Genomic DNA, 24714 nt, shown 5'->3' on the forward strand with positions numbered 1-24714 from the left:
GCCAGCCAGCGAGCCAGCAGCCAGCCAGCGAGCAGCCAGCCAGCGAGCCAGCCAGCGACCAGCCATCCAGCAAGCCATGCCAGCGAGCCAGCCATCCAGCCAGCGAGCCAGCCAGCCACCAGCCAGCCAGCCAGAAGCCAGCCAGCCAGCCAGCCAGCTCATCGATCAATCCATCCATCCATCTATCCATCCATCCATCCATCTATCTATCTATCCATCCATCCATCCATCTATCTATCTATCTATCTATCTATCTATCTACAAAAATCTAAAGATGTTTAAATGAAAACATGTTTTTTTGCTGGTTCAAAAGCAAAAAATAGGTGACTACCGTAAATTACTATAATAACAAGCAGTTGTTAAATAATATATCAAATAATCATCAGTGTAGCTATACATATGTTTAACAAAGGTAAGGGATTGTATTGTGGATGTTGTTTGACTGCAGGTCAGGGGTCAAATGGATTGAACACCTTCTACTGAGGCAGCAGTGTACTGAGTGTAAACAGGTTTTAAACCAAACAATCACCCTTTAGCTTTAGCAAATAGAAATGTGATTGCAGAGACCAAGAGGCCGTAACACCATAGTCTTCTCCATCTGTACGAGTAAGTAAGGGCACATCCAACATCCAAGCCATTATCTCAGACTACAGCCCCCCCCCCCAGGACTGAAACAGACCCTTCAGTTCCTAAAACAAACGGAGCAGGCAGGGTCAGAGTAATGAGGGATGTCACTGTGGAGCTTCTTTGGCCATGGCTCGTGTGCAACACGTCTACCCCTAAAGGCGGGTCGTCGCTCAGAGCCATGGAGCACCACAGTGCGCAGTGGGTGTTGCGCCGGCTGGCGAACAGATCCGCTTCACCACCTCCGGGTGAATCGCCCACTCACCTGGCAGGGGTCCGCCCCTCAGCATGAGGTCGACCCCCCTGTTCTTCAGACCCGGAGTGTGGAGGGCTCTCAGAGATAACACCACCTCTGTAGCCCATAACCACAATTTCCCCGCTGCCACTGTGGTGCCGTTGTCGCTCCTGACCATTACATGTTTTCCCTGGATTTGAAATGTTGGAGGACTAATACTACTGCCCGCAGCTCTAGGAGGTCTGTGGAGAAGTTAACACTACTTTGGATGACTGACCAAAGACTCAAGGTCTCTGTTTACAGTCGCTGAAAACAGTCGGAGCAGAGCAGTGTGAATCATTCACAGACAGCTCATATACAGTATTAGGGTTTATGACATCAGACATCCTCATTCATAATTTCATTTTTTTCATTAAAGATAGACCAATTTATCGGACCATTTAATGCCATTTTGAAATATTTGCCATTTTTGTTTGACAGAATATGTCTGCAGACACACCAACTACATCTGTCATATCGACAGAGGTGGGAAGTAGTGGAGTACAAATACTTCATTACTGTATTGTTCTGGTATCAGTACTTTACTCCACGACTTATTTTTCTGACGACTTTTTACTTTTACTTCTTACATTTCTAACACAAATACCTGTACTTTCTACTTCTTACATTTTCCAAACAGGCTGGTTCCTTTAGTTTGAATGTGTGTTTGGTGGCGTGATCATTATTATTTAGAGTCATTGCGTGCCTATTGATTTGAACACGATCCGTGTATCCATCATTTCCTGGTCTTCTCTAAAGAAGAGGGACCAATGAAAACGTTGTCATGTTGCCGTTGTTCAGCATGGAAACATTCATTAGCTAACAATGACATTATTGTTCTATTAATATGAGGTCAGGTACTCTTTAAAACAGCTGCTAGTTATGGGTACTTTTTACTGAAGTACATTTCAAAGCCCTCTTTACTTTTACTTGAGTAAAGAAGTTTAGTCGGTACTTCTACTTTCACCAGAGTATGTTTAAACACGAGTATCTGTACTTCTACTTGAGTAAAGGATGTGTGTACTTTTGCCATCTCTGCATATCGACATCATGCCACCAAGCATCAGCTTTTACTATAGTGTCAAGATCTATTTCTGTACAATGATGTCACAGAAGTTGATTACAAAAGTGCTTTACATAAACTAAAAGGCACTAAAAAACAGCAATTTTCTCAGATGTAACCTGGATTATTGTTGTGTCATTTAGCTGGACTTTTGGACTAACAATAATATGTCATGATACAGTTTTTTTTCATTTAAAAATAAGTGCAATGCAGATTGAGTGTGGCTCTACTTGGGCAATGAGCAGACATTTATGGTGTTAAATAAATACAAATTTCTGTTCTTTATCGTGAAAAAAATACAATATTGACATCATATATTGGCCTTGGCCTCCCTAAATAAGGACCATTTAAAAGTCTCATATTGGTAGAACACCTAATTCAATCCAATGTGTGTTTATTGTTTTACTCACCAACAAAATGAAAGACATATTGACTTGTTGTCAAGAGGGAGCGATCTGCACTGTGGACTCAATTTATCTCCTCTCAGCCTGAATAAGCCTCAGTCCAACTTCATTTGTGTAATTATGTAATCGTAGCCTGTTTGTTTGAGGCTGCTCATTGTTCCCAGGGTGGAGTGGATACAAAGCCTCCTATTTCAGAGCAACAACAAACAAAGAGAGGTGCTGAGATTGATGTTTTCCTGAAGTGACCCATGCAATCCCACTGAAGACAGACAACCAGAATACTTCACACGCCTCTCACATATCATACATTATTTCAGTACCGAAAGAATTTGAACCTGACCCTGGCTCAGAGCCAACAATGCACATGTGCAGTCTCATATATGTCTCACCTGTCCCCAGATACAACTGCTCAGTCAGTAAAAACCTTCAAGGCTGTCGGCGTGTTAAAGGTCCACTCTATAAAATCCAGGGTAATCTCTATAATGTGTCCATGGTTAAAACCCAAATTGACATGTGTCTCTCAACTTTTGCCTAATGTCTTTCTGGGTCATTCCACATTTACAACTGGATTGTTTCCTAGGTTTGCTAAATTGTTTATGTTCAATAATTCACATTTAAGAGTGTATGACCAGGGGGAATTCTGTGTGGCTGCAGTTGTGAATGATTTCATTTCATTTCATTTCATTTGTATTTGTCCCGCTCATGGTACGCATAACCAAATGTACAATAATTGCCAAAAAAACGTGTCTCTATAAACACACCATTGAGCGAAAAGGAGCAGGGAGAAGAATAAAATCTTATATGACCTGCCCCTTTCTAAAAAAAACAAAATAAATACAAATAGATGGTCTGCCCTTCATAATAAAAAAAAATGTTCACAGCCTACAGAGTACACCCTCATCTGAGTCCTACTGGAGAAGAAGGTGGAAAGCGGTGCCTAATAATAATAATAATAATAATAATAATAATAATAATAATAATAATAATAATAATAACAATAACAATAACAATCATCAAAAATAAAGTTGGCTTTAACCTGTTTTAAAAAAGTGAAAAATGATTGTTTAATTTCTGTTATTGACAGGTTGCTCCCATTCAGTATTGTCCCATTGAGGTGGTGTCAGTGTATTCATCTTGAAACTTCACAATGTTTTCTGTTCATGAAAGTGAATTGCATGGTTGTTCTGAGCTTGTCCCTCTTATGTAACCACTGTTTGCAAAAAACAAGATAGTGATGGGTGGATGTGACCTATAGTTTTTAGAAAGCTGTATATCTCCAAACCGCAATACAGTACCTCTGTGTAAAACGTGCAATAGTTGTTTTTGACCAACCACTTAAACTGCATTGTTGGGCTTATTAAAATTGAAACCCAGTGTTCAATGAATGTGAAGTATTTCTCTGAATCAATGGCTATACTCAGAAACCACAACAACTGAATCCTCATGAGCTCCATGTGTGTCGTGCTGACCCTACCTGAGGCAGCCGGAAGTGTTCTTGAACACGGTGGTCCACTCGGCGTCCCGCGGCTTCGAGTCCTCGTTGGGCTCGTGCTCCCACCCCGAGTGGGGGATGATGACCTCGTTGGTGAGGGTCTGCAGGCCGTGGTTTATGATCACCATCTTCAGGGGCTCGTAGGACGACAGGTTCCACAAGGTTCCTGAGGAGGGAGGAGGGAGAGGAGAGAAATTAAAAAAACATATTAAGATGATAATGCGGAAGGGTTAGAAATAGAAAGAGAGTTATGAGGGGGAAAAGGGGGATGTACATTTTACATTTAGATATTCAGTTTAATATTTAATATTCCATCCCTCACATACTTATGTATATATAATAACCTGCTTTATATTTGGTTTGGTAACACTTTATATTAAGGTACACAAATTCACCATCAACTAGTTGTTCATTAACATGCATATTAGCAGTATATTGGCTCTTTATTAGTCATTATAAAACACTTAATGCCTTATTCTCCATGACCATATTCTAAAAGTAACAAGCCATTAGTTGAGAGTTTTTCCTCAATAACCCTCTAATTAGGGCAATCCCCACAGGAGCAATTTGGGGTGAAGTGTCTTGCCCAGGGACACAACGACATGCTGACTGCAGTGGGGTTTGAACTTGCTACCCCCTGATTCCAAGTCCAGCACCCTATCCACTGAGCCACAGCCTCCCTTGTACATGAGTTTTGGTCTTAATATGCTCTGCTCAATATGGGCCTAATAAGGCAGTAGTACCACAAGAATAGTAATTCTCCCATAATAACACTTAACAAATATGATCTATTCTTATGTAACAAGACATGAAACTATAAGTGTTAATTGTGTCTAAATAACTCAGAATTAGGTATTTATATCTAAGAATATGTTTTGGGGTATTGACAGTTCAGCTACCAATAGCAGTGGCTCAGTCAGTAGGGGCTTGGGCTGGGAGCTGTAGGGTCGCCGGTTCAAGTCCCCGAACAGACCTAAATATGGAGTGTGGACTGCTACTTGGAGAGGTCCCAGTTCACCTCCTGCCCTGTCGTGGTGCCCTTGACCAAGGCACCGGACACCCCCCTTTCCCCCCTCACTCCCATTGCTCCCTGGGTGCTGTACAATAGCTGGCTCCTAGTACTTGACTCCTGGTACTAGGATGGGTTAAAAGCAGAGAACACATGTCACTGTGTGTGCTGTGTGCTCTGCATGTGTGACCATTAAAGAGGGTTTCATCCCTCCCATTCTATCTATTCTATAGCAAGGTGATATTGACATGTTTCATATTTGCACATTTATATATTTGTAAAATGTGTACTGAAGGTTAGACAGGAAACCGGGTACAGGAAGTAGGAGAAAGGGAACCGAATAGCATGGCAGTACAGCACTGCTACTAATGGCTTATTACTTGTAGAATATGGTCATGTAGAATAAGGCATTATTAAGTGTTTTATAATGACTAATAAAGAGCCAATATACTGCTAATATGCATGTTAATTAATTAATTAAACTAGTTGATGGTTAATTTGTGTACCTTAATATAAAGTGTTAGTTTTTGTTATTGTTCATTTGTAAATTCAACATGTATATTTTCTACTTTTTTGTTTATTTCTAGTCTTTTTAATTGTTATTGTACAATGCCATGCCTTTAATGCTGCTGTAACACAACCATTTCCCAGATTGGGATAAGTAAAGTACTATCTTATCTTATCTTATCTTATAATGGCTCAGAAAAGTGGAATAGGAGGAGTGTTATTAAGAAGTGAAACATAACGACAGCTGTAAAGCAGCCAAACAAACAGCAGTGCAGACTTTAAAGCTGCAATCAAAACCACATTATGACTGGCAATAAACCACAAATGAAAAACATAACAATTATATAGTTGTTCATTAGTGCGGCACGGCACCAAATGGTCATATTGTACTATAAATAAATAAAAACACTGTAAGAGAGTTTTATTATGATCCCATGAGGACTATCACTACGTCGTGATCAATGCTGAGCTTATATAAGACATATGTGATATTTCTATATTATTCTCTTAATAGTGCTATAGAAATAGTGAGGTGCCAGTGAACTTATAATGCTTTACTGTATGTGATTTCTACACTAATGCAGTGTCACTAATGGGATAATATACCTATTGGACCTAATTGTGTGCACTGTATTCATTAGAAGGTAACTACACTGATAGTCTGTATCCATTACCAGGGTATACGCAGGAATCCTGAAGTCACATGTAAAACCTTTTAAGACCTTTTTTAAGACCCTTTCCATACATTTTAAGACCTCATCGCCACTTGGAGTTCTAACCGGTTACATTGGCGACACACTTTACCTCACATTGACTATATACAGTATTGATTGTCCTTCCTCCTTATCTTCCAACCATTTGGACGCAAACTTGCATTTCCCCATAACGATGTTGTTTAACAACCGGCGTAAACGGACCTTCGCACGCTATCAAGCAGTGAGCGTGCGATGTCCTGTTCAGATGACGTCAAACCCAACGGGATGCCATAAATAAACTACACAGAATCACACTACACACCTACGCAATGATTACATTCAGGCAGACTGTAGAATACAACCTCTTTGGACAATTTATATACTCATTGAAAACAAGCTACAAAATGTAACACCTTGGGAAATGCCGTTTAATACTTTTTAATTGCCTTCATTTTCGCTAAATTGATTGATCAACTTTTAATACTTTTTAAGACCCCGCGGACACCCCGACTAATGCAGTGTCACTAATGGGATAATATACCTATTGGACCTAATTGTGTGCACTGTATTCATTAGAAGGTAACTACACTGACAGTCTGTATCCATTACCTCCTCCATTTTATCACCCAAACAATCCAAGCGGGAGAAAGAGCATTTTCTATTCACCTGAAAATCTCTGTTACAGCAGCATATTTGATAGTTCTGCACAAAGAAGGTAAACTAAATTGAGCGGGATATGTGCGTCCTGAGGTTTCACAAGAGAAGGCAGGAAGAAAAGGAGAGATATTTGGCAGTATAACAAGGCGGCAACAATACAGAAAAAAACGACATTAAAGCATCAGATGGGTTTTCAATCTGACACATGAAGCTCTGAGAACAAAGAAGAAAACACAAACGTTGAAGTCCATGTTTGACACGGCTTGAGTTTCACTTTTTACTAACGCACCATTTTTGGCTTTGTCTGTCATCTCTTATCACCGTCATCCTTTTCAGTTTAACTTTAGCTGGCAATCTGATCCGGAGATATGTTATTGTAGAGTAGAGAGGTTATAAAGTCTGACATTATGAATAACCTGAACCTGAAATATAAGTCACATTAAAAGTATGCAAAGTTAGCTACTAATTGTTACTGTTAGCAGTGCAATGAATGTATAGAAAATGGTTTTGCACGATTAATCTAACTGCAACTGCAAATTCATTATTTCTGTACTTTTTATTATTATACTTATTCAAATGAAAGCACCACACGTTAAGAAAAACAGTGGGGATATTTATGAATATACTGTTTGCAGATTATCTTAACTTTGACGGAAGAAATATTATGTATTTTGAAAAAAGTACTGTACAAAAGTTCTTGTATTGTTTTAAGGTACTTCACATTTGCATGTTTTGAGCAGAGAAATACACAATTCAAAATGATCAGTCGTCTGCATTTCACCCAAGCTAGTTTACTCATGATACCATCTGTTTATTATATCACAATAACACTCACAATAGTGTCCAAAGTCATTGCTTAAGGAAAACTAATGCTGTCCTGGTTTGACACTAAAGTAAATGTATAATCATGATGTTGTGAAGACAGTTTTGAAGACATAGAAAGGGGCTTATTTCTGTGATTTGTAATGGGGTGTATGTACCTTTTTACTTTTAAATGTAATGTCTAACTCAATCTAAAAAGTGTAGGAAGTATATGAGTTTAGATTTGAGTTATGATTGGAAGTATCTTAATATGTGTCACATCCACTGAAGCTGCTTGTGTTCGGCAAAAGGCAATTCTCCTGTATTTTCAACACACACGCACGCACACACGCACACGCACACGCACACACACACACACACACACACACACACACACACACACACACACACACACACACACACACACACACACACACACACACACACACACACACACACACACACACACACACACACACACACCCCCCCTTTCTACACACCCCCTTTCTACACTCCCACGTTGATCCAGAGGAACAACAGCTTGGAGCTAAAGCATTTTGATTAAACAAACACAAATCCACACATGAACACATACACACACAACAGCTTATAGACATGTGCACTTAGCATATATAAACTGTTACACACATGTACACACACCCACAGTCTGTGCTTCCTTCTTGTCCTGCAATAACAGACCATTAGCGGAGCAGTGAAACTGTCACACTCCCTCGCACTGTTCTTTAGAAACAGTTTCAGTACATTTTCCAGATGGTCAATATTTCCTCCGTTAAATCATGCTCTCTGCACACAGGAAGAAAAAAATAAGTCTCGGTGGATAGACCCAGGCTATAAATAGATCCAGTCCTTCTGGTGTGGTTGCGCCTGGAGAAAAAATGGTTTTGACATTGAAAAAGAAACCTCATCATACTAATCCGCATACTGTGGATATTTTAAGTTTGAATGCAACACATTTCCATTTAAGCCCCTCTCCATTGCATCTTTATAGTATCTGTGTTATGCAACCAAGCAAAAAAAAGCAACAAGGCTACCAGTATCATATTGGAAAGCTATTAAATAGATCAATAAGCTGAGGTGTCCTAAATCCTAACGCCATGCAGGATATTGAACACACACTTAAGCCTCAAGCCATCTTTATAATCCTGTGTGCTTAACAGATCATCATTATAGGACTGGAAGTGCAGCGAGGATATTTGACATTTGAAACACAAGCGGCAAAAACTCCAGGTCAGAAAAGACAAGCCAATGTGGAAGTGCCTTAAACTTTCACTCTGTCTAAGTCTACATATTGCAAAATGTAATAGGAGTTTCTGAGAAAATGTGAATTTTTAACTCCGATTGCATTTTCCTGACACGATTATGTCCTCGATTTCTAGTTTAAAGTATTTTTAAAACAGCATGATGTTAATTTCCTTCATTATGGTCCCATTTAGAGTAAGTTAGACGATACAGAAGCATGTGCTTGATGTCTGTCGTGTTATTGACAAGTTGCTACCAGTGTTGTCCAATTGAGGTACAGTAGTGTCAGTGTATTCATCTTGAAACTTCACAATGTTTTCTGTTGATGAAAGTTAATTGCTTGGTTGTGCTGAGCTTCACCCTCTTATTCAAGCGTAAAAACAATAATCCACAAAAAGACGGATGAGGTCAAAGTCACTGAGTCCACTTCTTATCTAGTCTATATTTGGACATTTTGGATCATCTGCTGTAATTTTACTAAATGATTTAACTTAATAATTCCCTATAGACCGGTTGTGTTAAACTCAAGGCCCGGGACTTCATTTTATGCGGCCCCACAAGAGCTTGCAAAGAATATAATATGTTTATTATACGGTTACATGGCGATTTACAGAAGCAAGTTGCCCATAAACTACATGTCCCACAATGCATCTCAAATATGCCTTTTTTTCTCAGAATGTTGCTGTTTTTTCTTCAAAATATGCCTTTTTCTTAGAATTAGCCTTTTTCTCAGAATTGTGCTTCTTTTCAAAATGTTTCTTTTTTTTCAAAATGTCACTTATTTTTGGGGGATTTTGACTTATTTTTCTTTTTAAATCATTTTCTGACATTCTCACTGAAGTGACTTGCAATTATTTGCCCTAGACTTCTGCTTTCAGATGTAGTTAATTATGAAGTTATTACCCTATCTGATAATAATCCAATGCAGAGGCAATCATGTAATATAATACACTATTTTATATATATTAAATATTTATATATGTATATTTATAAAGTCTTAAAGTTACAACCGGCCCTTTGAGTGCAACCATAATGCGAATGTGGCCCTCGATGAAATTGAGTTTGACACCCCTGCTATAGACCAAGGCTGTATGACCATCAAAACCATCACACTCTTCCTCCTATGATTCACTTGATCCACAAAGCTTCTTGTAAGCACAACATTGCCTGTGGGAAAATATCCTCAGTGCCCTAAACAAACAATATTCATATAATTACATTGTTAAATGAAAGCTGCTTTAATTTTGTGCTTCATGCGTTTACTATATATTTCATACCTCTACAAATCTTTCCCAGAAACACTTTCATGGTATGTTAAACTTGGGCGAAAGCAAGCTGAGATATTGTGTAAAACATTCTGTATGGATGTTCTTCTATCGGCATAATAAATCTCTGATTGAAGAAATTCAAACAGCATGTGGCCTATCTTAATGTGTTTTTCTGTTGTATGTTTACCCAGATGAAGGTGTGGAGCGAGTGATTGGTCAGCATTGTTTGATTGTAGGGCTAAAGATTGGTTAACCTGTAAAAGCGCTTTGATTTCCTGATTGCACAGTGCATACGTATGTGCAACTCAAGTATCACAAAAAGCAGTAAAGATGTCATTAAACTTAGTGTGGCGCACAGAGTCAGTGTATACATTTAAACATATTCCATGTAAGCAGGAGGGAGACAAATATATACATATACTGAAACATATAAGACGGGAAAAACATGTATTTTTGCAATCTTGTTCGGTTGTTTGGTATTTTTTTTAAATATAACTGGCACTGTGTTGATTGCTCTTAATAACTCTTATTTGACCAACCAACAATTTGCTTTTAGTCAAACACCCACTCTTTGCCTGGAGCATGTTTTTTTCCAGTCTCTTTTTTTATAGGCAGAACTTTGTCATTTATTTGAACCCCACGCTTGAGAGGGTAAAAGAGGAAGTATCAGAATCTAGGCATGAAGCACATTAACAACAAATGTGCTCATGTGGTGTGTGTATTCTGCCAGTAACATTGATGCCTGACAGCTTGATTAACTCCATTGTTTTGTCATTAGCATGAGCTTTACTTATGACAAGCAACATTTAACAAGCTGTCAATACAAGACCCATACAAATGGAAGAAAAGGGCAACTGACCACATCACCCCCATTCTCACTCAACTACACTGGCTTCCTGTACGCTACCGTATTGAATACAAAAACCTTCTACTCACATATAAAGCTCTCCACAACCTAGCCCCCATCTACATCACCGAGCTCCTTCAGGAGTACACCCCCTCCCGCACCCTCCGCTCTTCCTCCCTAAGGCTTCTCACCATCCCAAGCTCTCGCCTCAAAACCATGGGTGCTCGAGCTTTCAGCTGCTCGGCTCCCAGACTCTGCAACTACATATCCGACAGTCTGATTCCATAACAACATTCAAAACCCAACTCAAAACCCACCTGTTCAAACTGGCATTCTCATTATAAACTGTACCCTGTGTCTTTTTGTAGTCCATTTCTTGCCCTGTAAGGTGTCCTTGGGTGCTATGAAAGGCGCCCTCCAAATAAAATTTATTATTATTATTATTATTGAGGAGAGATCTGATTGATATATCCATTGAACAATGTGCTCTTATTTTGAAAGACTGTTAACAATCATATTCACTTGAACATGAGAAATGGGCCACTTTGTAGTGAGCAACAGGTGGTCTATTTTTAGAAGCTTTGAGGTGTCATTAAAACAAGTCAATTCATTGGACCGTAATGTAGTTATCTTATTACCTAACATTAGCGTTATACTTCGGGCGATTGCATTTATGTTTCAACTATTATAAAAGTAGTGTAAATATATGGACAAAACATGCATAATAGGAATCGTACACTTGTGTTTGCCACAGATCTTATTTTGTGCGATATTCCAAAATACAAAATGGGAACGTTGCATAAAAGCAAAAAGAAAGTTGCAAAAGCAAAAAAGATTTAGCCTAAAAATAAGATAACCAAGTCTGCATGCACGACCCAACTGTAGGAGCCAAAATGCTACTTAGCCTGATTTTATTATTTCTATTAGTATAATTTGTTTACGTCACTTTTATTTGTATTTGTTGAGCACTCGCGGCAATTGTCACATGGGTGTGGTTTGTGTATACAGGTCACATATTACATTTACACTGATGACAGAGGGTGAGCTTGCGCTGACATTTTTTATTTTGATCGTTTTGGTCCTTCTAAGTTATTTTCGAACTTCAGTATGGACTTCCTCATTGAAAACGCGTCGAAGCATGAAGCCAAGCTTAGCTTCTCTGCCACTCAAATTTAAATGGGAATTGAGCCGCCGCCCCCCCCCCAACCCTCTGTCTGTTCTCCATCACCTCTAGTATTCCCGCTGAAGCCCTGCTCAGGGAATCAGTCAGCTCGACACTGATCACATATGCCAGAGGGGAAGGGAAAGGCATGTCTTTGCGGAGGCTGTGATCCATCAAGTCCGACAGGCCCACAGCCCACAGGCACAATGTTATTTAAGATGACAGAGAGCTGTGAAAGTGACGATCTCCATCCCGCGTCCTGCCACTGTTTCAGGCTGCTGACTCTACATCAGGTTTAGTGTATTTGCTGTCCTCTGTCAGCCTGTCAGAGGACGGTGTGATGGAGATGTCCTGCTGTCAGGAGGCAGATAGCAGCCAATTGGGATGTCAAAGACTTATTTTGAAACGTGGAGTATATTTTACTACCTGGACTGTGATTGGATAAACTTCTGATTTTAGTTTAGTTTATTGTCCTTTAAGATTGGAAAGACAGAAGTCAGACCAACAACGCTCGTCAATCCACCTCCAACATTGAGGCTTGCTAGTGATCTAAGTGTGTTTTCTTGCTATCGTTGTGTAAGAATCTGGCATAATTGACACGATAAAGGGGTTTGATTTATCATATTTCCATATAAGCAAGTTAATATAATCTGATTCAAGTCTTATTTTTGAAAAACTGTTATAGTATAATGAACAAACCACAAAATCTGAGTTCAAATACTCATACTGTTATTGGAATAGTGGGATATATGCAGGGGTGCACATAACTGGTACGCAGGTACGCATGCGTGGCAACAATCTGAAATGCGTACCGTCACTTGGGTCACAAAGCGCATTTGCGTACCGACTTACTTGTGAAGCTTTTCCAGAAGGCGGTTAGATCACCGGACGACAGAGGCTGCTGTTAACGTCGGTCTGTACAGCAGCACTGCGCTAAACAGCTGATCACAACGTTCACACAGACAGGGTTAACGCTAACCCCCCCACCCCCCCCGTTGACATTCGCGATACAGAGGGCTTCATGGGAACTTTGAGGGGAGCCAGAAGTTGGAGTACCAAACACTGACTCCAGGTACTCATCTGAGTACCTCACTGAGAAAGTTGTGTGCACCCCTGGATATATGTTTACATTTAACACATACAACATCACAGCAATACTTTATGTACAATCTGGACCTTTGCGTGTAGATTATTAATTAAATTATAGTGTGTTTTTGATGGTTGATATATTATCAAAAAACTTCTTAGAGTCCTATTTGGTAATTTGTAGTGTAAAGTTTTTATCCTACAAGATGTTGGCTCTTATATATGGATGTGCATGTTCATCTTACATCTAGAATGTAAATGTCCACTGGAAAAAGGAGTCCAAATTCAAAATATTTAATTATGATCATCCTTATATTTGCAAGTTTTCTCCTTGTTTTTTATTCAAAAAGTCCTAATTTTAAGCTGAGCCATGGTTTACAATTAAAAGACTTTACCATGACCTTTCATAACGAAGTCAAGCTGCTTTAAAGATGTGAACATGTTATTCCTTACTGGTTTATTAATGTTGTTTATCTGCTGGGAAAAGTTCTGAAGGGGTAAACAGTGCAGTTGAACTGACCGTAAAGTAAACTAACTAAAAAGCATAATGTGTGAAACTAGTTTTTAAATATATTGTGACATATTCCCAGGGCCGTCCCTCCCTACAGGCCGATCACGCAGACTGCGTGGGGCCTCACCTTGCGGAGGGAGCCTCAACTGAGCCGAAAATGCGGTGCAATTAGTTTGGCGCGGCACGGTTTAGCCGCTGCTAGGCTCCACTAGCACCCTGACCCCCCGTCGACGCTCGCGAAACAGAGGGCCTCATCATATAACTTTGCGTGGGGCCTCATGTTGGCCAGGGACGGCCCTGCATATTCCTGTAAACAGAAATCCTTCAGCTATAAAACAAAGATGAGGAAGTGAACTCTTACATTTCTCTTAAAAAGGGAAATGCTTAAGAAAGGATTATAAAGAATCTTATCTGATCTGATATTTATATAACTGTCGTATCTAATAAACCTGTGATTAGACTCAGTTTCTTTTGTCTTAAATCCAATCTAGCCACAGGGCAAGTTCAATATTATCACCTGTCTCTTCAGTTATTTATTGCCACAAACAGATTTGTATTTGTAAAAGCTTGACATGAACCAACAATTCTGAGATTGAAGCGTAAAAGACAAGATTGGGAGCAAAGGGAGAAGACGTGAGCTAAATATTGATCAAATATTCTCAATGTATTCCCTTTTCTACTTCCTCCTCGGGAATGGGAAAGGGACTAGAGCTAAGGCTAGTGCTAAGGCTAAAGCTAAGCCAAAGCCAAAGGCAAAGGCAAAGGCAAAGGCAAAGGCAAAGGCTAAAGCTAAAACTTAGGCTAAAACTAAGGCTAAGGCTAAGCTAAGGCAAGGCACAGGCTTAAGTTAAATCTAATGCTGATGCTGATGCTAACGCTAAGGCTAAGGCTGACAAGGGCTGACTAAGGCTACATCTAAGGCTAAGGCTAAGGCTGAGGCTGAAGCTGATGCTAATTTAATTATCCAGGAGAAAACTGGCAGGCATGTTGCTCTTCTTTTAGCTAGGCTATTAATTTAGTTCTTCCCATTACTGTTCTCCTCCTCCTCCCGCTCCCTCCTGTCCTTCTCCTCCTCACCCCTTACCCAATCCATCACACTCTCAGGGCTGAAGGAGGAGGAGGAGGAGGAGGAGGAGGAGGAGGAGGAGGAGGAGGAGGATTCAGCAAGTGGTCTAACTTGGTTGAAGATGTATGTGTGTGAGTGTGTATTTGGGCGGGACCATCAGGCTGGGTGCTGATGATGCTCCACAGGAAGTTAAATTAGATAGGAAGGGCTATAGATGAAGGTGCACACATACACACGTTTACACACACATCTATATGTATGCTATGATGAACTCAGCAGGTGGTCACTTGGATCATGGAGGGGGACATCAGGTATGTTGCCCTTCTTGAAATTGACTTCACTATTACATCTAAGTGTGTGTACGTGTGTGTCCTACATAGGAGAACAAAGAATACACTGATCTTGAAAGTGCGTTAAAGCCAGTATACTGAGCCAAAGCGAACATTTGGTTTATCATCAAAAAGATCTAAACTAAACACTAAAAATGATTCTGCTGCAAAATGTTCATTAAGGTATCAATGAGGTTTTGAAGAACAGATTCTCTCAGAACTAAATTAAAGTGGACCTATCATGCTATATTTGAATAATATATTGTAGGGCCATACCTATATAAAACATGTCTGTGAAGTTTTTTTTTCAAAATACCAAACAGATCATGCATTTTAGCCATGCCTCATTTCGCTCTATTTGCTCTTTTCCAGCCCTGTTTTTGCAAGGGCTGATTCTGTGAGAAGTCTTCTTCGCTGCTTTTGTGGCAGACTACAGCGCCACTTACAGGCCTGGCATATGTACTACATCGTCTCCAGCGCTTTCGAGCGGCAATGGCCGTGGCCGTCTCCTCCTGATAGGTGGAGAGTTGCCCATATAGGCGGAGCTCCCCGTTTCTGACGTCAGGACAGTGTTCAAATCTGGATCAGTTTTTATCAGATCCGTTGCAGCCCCGTTTTTAGAGATTTGGGTATGGAGGAAAATAGAGAGGGTTGTGTTTTCTGACACTTGGTGAGTTCCATGGAACACCGGGGACACATATTCATGTATACAAGACGTACAAAAGTGCATTTTGCATGATAGGTCCCCTTTAAGGCTACCAAGTCTATGTGCCGTGTTTAGTGTCAATATTAGCAAATGTTCCAGTGTCTAATCTTACACATACTGTTTAAAGCAGCACTCAAGTGTTTTGATAAGAATAATTGAGAAATAAGGTAATTTATAAGGGGTATTATAAGTATTTTACATACTCATATTAGTATCCCCTGAGCTCCCCTCAGCTGGAACTTTTATTAGGAAGTGACCAAATTTAACTTTTTCAGACATAATACAAAAACCTGAGCTTTAAGTATCGGTCAATATTGATTTACGTTATTGAAACTGCACTGTGTGGACTGGGATCATTGCGTTTTTTTACTTTGTAAAACGAGAGGTTAAAAAGACAAATATGTGTTTACAATGACGGAACTATTACTTAAAAATAATGATATATAAGTTAGCAGATTTGTCCCGAGTATCCGACTCAGCCGTTGAGTCAGTATCGGTTCACTTATACAATTAATTACTTTCAGCGTATGCTTTATATAATTAACCAAAACGTCAAAAATCAAAAGATGTTAGTTTAAGAGGATTTTCATTAAGATGGCTGACATTTTGCATCTCTGAAAGCTGTACATAGTATGTGCATTATGTTGGCTTTAACCTTGCAGCTGATCCTTAAAGCTCTTTATAAGGTTTTAGTATTCAGAAGCCCTCTATGTTAAAACATTTAGGTGCTTTAGAACAAAACATTGCGTAAATAGTGATGTGTTTTTTATGTAAAACCCACATAACCTTGGCACAGATATACATGAGTGTCTAGACATCATCTCTCTTCTAGCTTAAACTTGCGTTATATGCATTTGTCATCCAAACAACACAAGCAGGAGGCACCTTTCTATACGTGTCAGACCACAAGACACAGACATCTCTTGCAGGAAAAACAGGAGACAAATCCGCTTAATAATCTACATTTCCACAGAGGGAATAGCTGCAGGGCAAAAACAGCCTAGAGCCTACCGGGAGGGAAAATAAAATAACTGTGAACGTTACAAAGCTCTAAAAATATCAGCGACTGGTCCGCCTGTCGTGTGTGTTGGAAAATAAACCCCTTCCACGTCACCCTGCAGAAAACAGAGCTCTCTGTGGTTTTGCAGGCACAGCACAAACTCAGAAAACTATTAAAACACATGGGCTAAGAAAAGGGGGCCTATATTTAAACCCATATTTAATTGTAGAAAAAAACGGCCAATTTTAGCCACACGGGCTGAGGCTGTAAGCTGAGCTCGCATTGTGACAGGTCTGTTTTCACTATGGAAACATTAGACTGGAGAAGACTAGGAAAACAGTGAGAGAGGAGGAGAAAATCAGTGTAGATAATGAATGAAGGGGAGAAGAAATTAGATTGAGCCAGAAAGGAGGAGGAGGGGGGGGGGGTTAATGAGTGAGAGAGGGGAAGAGGAGAAAAAATAGAAAGGCCTCCCTCCATTCTGTCCTCCTTGTCTTGTGGTGCAGGGTTATTTTTAGCTACGATGGGGAGCAACACGGTGCTGTAAAGGCAATCATTTCTGCTGCGGCACAGTCATCGCTCAGCGCCACATCTCTGTCACAGCAGAGCTACACACACTTACACACACTACACACACACACACACACACACACACACACACACACACACACACACACACACACACACACACACACACACACACACACACACACACACACACACACACACACACACACACACAACAACTTAACAAGCGTGTTTTTTTTAAAGACTCGTATCACTATCAATGCTACGCCTGACTGATTTGGAAAAGTATGGTACTATCTTGACTCATAATTGCGATATGATTCGCCATATTAGAGGGAATGATTGTTTTTGGAATACTATATTCACTGAAATGATCATTGAAAAATACATTTAAATGATCTTGGTGTCATTTTTTCAACAGCACCACCATCGTACATTATATTTTTACATATTTCTTCTAAACCAAAATATTGCGCTTTCTGTGATTTAGATGCAGTAGTCCATATTATTGGCTTAGTCATTAAAAGAATGACTAACTAACTAACTATCCTCTCTAGTATATGGGGAGTTACAGACTCAGATTACCTTTTTGTCCATTACATTTACATACAATGGACATTTTACTCACTATTCAGAGCACAACATACAGTTCACACACAATACACACAAAATATTGCATTTTGAAGTCTTAAAGTGACGAAATGGCCTTCATAATAAAACTAAAAGGGCTAAGTGGTTTGTTCTTCCACTGGCTTGAGGTCCATCAAAGTATCACGTTAGAGCATTGTACATGTTGTTTAAGATAAATAACTTAATATACATTAAAATGAGGTATTAGTGGCAGAATGTTCTAAGAAGGATCCTTGAGAATTGGAAAGGGGGCTTATGGGTTGAAACGAGATATTCATTCTGCCTCTCGTATCAATACTTCAAGATTCCCTCTTCAGGGCCACAGCCAGCTTTTTCTTCCTCAAACTGTAAAAATAACTCGGTACCACTTTACAATAAGACTACCCTTATAAAGGGTTTACGAATAGTTTGTAATTCATTTATTAATTAGGTTGTTAACACTTTATAAGTCATTAATAAGCTTTTATAAGACATGAGATAGACAGGGCAACTGTGACCGGTTGCTTGCCAAATAGTGAGCCCACATGTATCTGTACTGCTAAGTCTTATATTGGCTACCTAGCTTACTTCGTCTTCTTCATCAGCCAGCATCCTTGGTATCTGTTGCTCACTGAGTTGATTCTTGCCAAGTAGCCAATATAAGGCTTAGTCATCTTGCCAAATAGTGAGCCTGTGTTGATGTATGAAAACTATGTTAGAACTGGTTTATAAATGGTTCTTAATGATTAATAAAGTGTTTACAACCTAATTCATAACCTAATTATCAACCCTTTATCAATCCTTTATAAGGGTAGTCTTATTGTAAAGTGGTACCAATAACTACAAAAGTAACTATTTTTACGTCTTGGGGTGGAACGTATTCTGTATTTAACACTTGGCGGTTACATCTCAAAGGTCAAGCATCTCACTTTAAAGTGGTTCTCATTTTTCAACACATGTGCCCCGAGAACAAAAGCCCCTTCTCCGATGGCGAAGAGAGCATACCAAAGTGTGTCAGGTCAAAGCAATCATGTTGGGGATTAGCTGAGCACACGGAAAGACACACACACACACACACACACACACACACACACACACACACACACACACACACACACACACACACACACACACACACACACACACACACACACACACACACACACACACACACACACACACACACACACACACACACACACACACACACACACACACACACACACACACACACACACACTGTATTCCCAAGTCAAGGGGGAAAAAAACCCCATCATGGCGTTTGAATCAATAGCTCCTCTTAAAGGAATTAAAACATATTTCATTACACTTTGCAGCGATTAGCTTTTTCCTCTGAAATCAATGTTCATATGACATCTGCTTCTCCATGGAGAATCATTCCACTTCATAACTGTTTTTGTAATAAACCTTAAGTCATAAAACATCACAATTTCTGTGGTGATGTCTTTAAAACCATTATCTTTGTGACAATTGATTGAAAGAAAAAAATCTCTATGAGCGACTAATTACTTCATTAGCACTTGCTACTCTTTTACGAACGTTAGGAAGAGAAAACTCCAAGACAATTTACTTAAAATGTGCCTCCACTATAATTAAAAGAATGACTAATTACAGCTTTGAATGCAATATCTCCCCTCTAGTATACGGGGAGTTACGCAACTCAGTGCTAATTCAGCAATTATTGTATCTCTTAATATGGGAGGCCTCGGGCACCAACTTATCAAATAATGTAAGCAGTCGGAGATGAGAAAATAGCACATTGTGAATGAAGCTGCAAAAGACAATAATGTGTGGCAAACGTACCCTGCTTCTTATTATAGTATGACTCAGATGGCATTACTATGCATATGGGATTATGGGAGCCAACGCAGTATATTCCTGGATGGAATATATAAGCGATGGATGTATGCAGCGAGTGATTGGATGGGACTGGCATACTAAGGTGCTATCATATCAGCTTAAAGGCTTCAAAGCAGCACTTTCATACGTGACAGAGAGTTGAGACTAATTAGGCAGAGAGACATGCTACAGTTAGTGGAGAAGACAGCCAACAGGCTTCGCATTTACAGCGCTTTGCAGGTGGTTTTTTGCATAATAAAGGAATCTTTACCAGTGGCAAGCCAATTGTAAATTCTGTCTTAGTGGAGGAATGCAATGAGACCTATCCACATCACTTATTCATAATATTTTATCCATATAACAGTTTTTTAAAATTAGTTTTAAGGGAAAATATGAAAGTATTTTTAAGGCAAGCTTTGCAAATAAACTAGTTGACAAGTAGAATATTTTCAGACATGGACACAATATGCAAAATGGCAAGCATTATGACGTGATTCATGTGTAAAAGCAGAACATGATGATCATGTCGATAATTCAAAGATAATAAACAGTAATTGCTTTCCAGGTCAACATCCACCCTACCATTTCATCTTTTCGTTTCTAAGGTGGCTCGACAAGAAGTCAGACGAGGATCAGCTGCTTCGATTACTTTACTTGATGTCACCAAATCAACTGCACAAGAATTTAAAAAGGCGATATGAAGCCATATGAAAACGAACTTTGCCATGTTGATTAACACTTTGTCTACTTCGGTTGAACCTCATTACATTAAATACAGCTTTATTTATAAAGCACTTTAAAACCTCCAGACCAAAGTGCTGTACAATCAAACAAACAAACATACAAACACACCATACAATTAGTACAAGTAAAAACAATAGACAATTTAAAAGCAATAAAAGCAACAATCTACAAGATGTCAAAACTCTAAGGAGAAGTATTTAATATGTAGTTGTGTATTCTTACCGGTGATGAGCTCTCTAACTTCCAGTCAAATAAACAAATCAACATACAAAAATCACACAGCTCAGTTCGCACACCATAAAACTAGTACAAGTAACAAATAGACAATTTAAATAAAAGCAACAATCTACAAGATGTCAAAACTCTAAGGAGAAGTATTTAATATGTAGTTGTGTATTCTTACCGGTGATGAGCTCTCTAACTTCCATGTCGTTGGTCTTCCTCAGCAGGCGCACGAGGCCCGGGATGCCGTCGCAGATCTTGATGGCCACCTTGTTGTCGTTGTCCTTTCCGTAGGAGATGTTGCGCAGGGCGCCACACGCCTTACGGTGGACTTCAGACTTGGGGTGGTCCAGAAGCCCCACCAGGACAGGAATCCCTTTCAGCTGACGCACGTCCTTCTTTATCTTATCGTTCTCGTAGCACAGGTGCTGCAGGTAGGCCGCAGCGTTGGACTTCACCGGGTCGATGGGGTGGCCCAACATGGCGATGACCTCCGTGAGGTCGGGGTCACGCCAGCGCGGGTCCTTACGCATGCTGTCGATGGAGGGGGAACGCCGGCCTGCCAAGCGGTCCAAACTGGCCATGCTGCCCCTCTCTGGCAGGGCGAGAGGAGCTGAATACATGCTGTGGATGTAGGGGTGGCGCTCATCGATCAGCTCTGGCTCGATGGCTTCGTCTGGGTACCCTCTGGAAGGAGAAAAGAAGAGAGGACAGTGAGGACAAGGGAGACAGACGAGGTAAATGGAGGGTGACTCAGACAGATTTGTCTGAGAGAGGAATTAGGCAGCCGGGGGGGAAGACATTGAAAGAAGCTAACTGAGGTGAGAAACTCTGACTAATGAGGGGAAGCAGAGGATGGGGTGAGGAAGAGGTGAGAAAGAGTGGGTGATGGAGATAAGGAGCGCAGGACAGAGAGGGAAGGTGGTGATCTGCGGTTTGGATTCCAATGACTTGTACAGTATATAGACTATTCTTGCACTATTTCTATTATATTGTATTTTATTTTATTTACTTGCACTATTTTATCTGTTTTATTGTGTTGCACTGTTGGAGGCGCCTGGGACCTAAGATTGTCATTGTCATAACGACAGCTGTAGCTATGCACACATGACAATAAAAGCCTTGAATCTTGGATGAGTTATTAACAGGTTAGTCACATTTTTCCTCGCTGGCAGGTGGCAGCAGCACACGTCAGACATCAACAAAAGTCTTAGAGAGAGTGATTGAGCGATAGGAACTAAAAAGGCAGTTCAGAGACAAAGGCAACACCAAAGAAAAAGCTTTTAAAGAAAGTCTTGTGAACTTTTCTTTGTTAGGAAGCCACCATAAAGAGCAGAGAAGGGATTGAATGTTTTCCCCCCAGGGAACACAGAAAAGAGCTGTGCTGTGCCCCCGGGGAAGACTACGAGCCTCTGTGATGCCCCCGGGGCTCTCAGGGCTCACAGCAGCCAACACTAGCATTTGGTTGCTGAAATATAAATGACCATGTCTTTAGGTCTTCCCTGCTAGCGTTAGCCTCGTTAGCATCAATTCTGTTAGGGTTGCTTCAAGCTCTCTACTCAATTCCTGTGATGGAAATAAGTGTTGTCCTCTGGGGGAGGAAGAGGGGAGTTGCTTGGTTTTCAAACAATGCCCTTCAATACATCTCTATTTCGGAAATGTTTATTATCTGCACTCTCTAGGGTTCTTTACACCAAAGGCATCCTCATAAATCCTCTATGGGAACATGGGGGGAAAATTAGACGCTCAATTTTAAATGACAGATCATTAACTGCTACTTGAAACAACACAGGTTACGTGTTATGAATAAAGTTATTTAATCATAGCAACAATGTTTTTAACCAACAGCGAAGAAGCAGTCCGTGGAGTCACGTTTTACAAAACAAGTTGCAAACCAATTTTTAAAAAACTTATTAGAAAAAATGTTTTGAACAAGTCGTGTAAAGGGATGGCAGAATGTTTGTTGGGGAAAGTTAGGACATGGTGAGAGGAATTTAATTAGGGTTGTGTAGTTATGCACAGCGTTTATCATCCCCCCGCCCACCCCACAGTTTGAGACTTGTTTATCCTCATTACATAATCCATCTGGTCTCCTCTCACCATCTTTGATGTATGGTGGTTGGTGGTGCAACGAAAATGGTGGCCAACGCTGGTGGTTGGCAAGAATTTCGAGACCAAGCTCACATTTTTAATGAGTTTTATGTTAATTATGTGCTTTTACAGTACTTCCCAGGCATGTTGGGATAAGAGAGAAGGGGCGGGGGGGACGGGGGGCTATGCATGCCACTTGCCTCAGCTCTGGTGTATTCCTCTGTTGATTCCTTTGCAGAAACCATGCAGACACATATTGACTTTCATGGTAGGCATTTTCACTGCCTGGAAATCAATATGAAATGAACTGGGAGAAAAACTCTAGCTGGGCAATGTAACAAGATATTAAATCCTCTATTAAGTTGAATGGAAAGAGGATTAATCGAGACAGAATGAGGCGCCACCTCAGTTGAATAAAGTTCAAAGAACCATGAAGCTGAATGGCAAACTTTGCCGAACAAGCGTTGGGAGTCACATTTCTAGAACAGCTGTGGTCTTCTCCAAGAGGTGTTCCTCCTCAAAAAACAAGAAACATTTAAAGTGGACCTATCATGCTATATTTGAATAATATAGTGTAGGACCATACCTATATAAGGCATATTTATACTTTTTTTTTTCAAAATACCAAACAGATCATGCATTTTAGCCATGCCTCATTTCGCTCAATTTGAAAAATGTTAGCTCTGTTTTTGCAAAAGTTGATTCTGTGAGCAACAGCACCATCTAGAGGCCTGGCATATGTACTACATCGTCTCCAGCGCTTTCGAACGGCAATGGCCGTGGCTGTGTCTCCTCCTGATTGGTGGAGTTGGCCCAATAGCCGTAGCGCCACCGTCCTGACGTCAGGACAGTGTTCAAATCTGGATCAGTTTTTATCAGATCCGTTGCAGCCCCTTTTTTAGAGATTTGGGTATGGAGGAAAATAGAGAGGGTTGTGTTTTCTGACACTTGGTGAGTTCCCTGGAACACCGGGGACACATATTCATGTATAAAAGACGTACAAAAGTGCATTTTGCATGATAGGTCCCCTTTAACCTAAACGAGAATGGATCTAGTGTATCATCACTGTTTATTTTAAAGTAGTATTTTTCCAGCTTTGTGGAACATTTTAGAGAGCCACAAACCTCTTAAAGGCAGCATGTAGCCACAGAAATAAAGGAGGGGCCAATCAAGCCTGATTACAGCATCATTTAGGGGGGACGGCTCCAGCTCTGTGGTTTGGAAAAAGAGGGACATTTGCGAGTATGTGTGCGCGTGCTGGTGGATGTGAAATGCTGCCTTGGGTAGACGATAAAAACACACGCTCCCACAATACAGAGGGCTTCACCTAGCTTTCAATTGCTGCTGGATATTGGACATGATAAGTCAAGGAGGCAGGAATAACCCTCCGGAAGAAAGGACAGTACACACTCTCATATTGAGCTGCATACATAACCACCATCTCGTTCATGTAAAGTATCTCTCTCATTATCTGCCACAGATGAAATGTACAGTCTTCTGATTCAGATTGTGGCTCATTTAGATTGGTGCCGATACGGCGGGGCTTTTTGGTAAAGTGTCGCGAGGCTGAGTGATGGGAATGTCAGGATTTGCATTTAAATTGGCGCCATTGTGTGTACGGGGAGGGTCGTATTCAAAGGATGTGAAAGGGCTCTTTGCCACCAGACGTGATGCTCCGAGCATGATCACAGCAGATCACTCTCCTCATGTTAATGGAGCCGCTAAACGTCCGGCTATTTCTGTGTATCTCTGCGCTCGTCTGAGGATGTTTTTTCTCTAAGACACAAAGGATAGAAGAAAAGATAAACAGATACGGTAGATGTATGCATGTCGGCAAACGTTTGTATTCCTCTGGACTTTGTCACATGGCTATTCTTCCTTCCCTACATTTTCTGTCAG

General features: G+C 40.3%; 1 protein-coding gene across 6 annotated transcripts in view; it reads right to left on the reverse strand.

Annotated features, from left to right (window-relative positions):
* arvcfb (ARVCF delta catenin family member b) overlaps window positions 1-24714 on the reverse strand; it is a 140653-nt gene that overhangs the window by 64866 nt on the left and 51073 nt on the right. For all 6 annotated transcript variants that reach the window (XM_034148524.1, XM_034148521.1, XM_034148519.1 and 3 more), the window contains 2 exons: window positions 20906-21411; window positions 3840-4023 (listed from right to left, as the gene is read on the reverse strand). In XM_034148524.1, the coding sequence (XP_034004415.1) occupies window positions 3840-4023; window positions 20906-21411 (690 nt within the window). The remainder of the gene's footprint in view (window positions 1-3839; window positions 4024-20905; window positions 21412-24714) is intronic.

The sequence above is a fragment of the Trematomus bernacchii genome, unplaced genomic scaffold (assembly GCF_902827165.1).
Source record: "Trematomus bernacchii unplaced genomic scaffold, fTreBer1.1, whole genome shotgun sequence".
Taxonomy (NCBI): domain Eukaryota; kingdom Metazoa; phylum Chordata; class Actinopteri; order Perciformes; family Nototheniidae; genus Trematomus; species Trematomus bernacchii.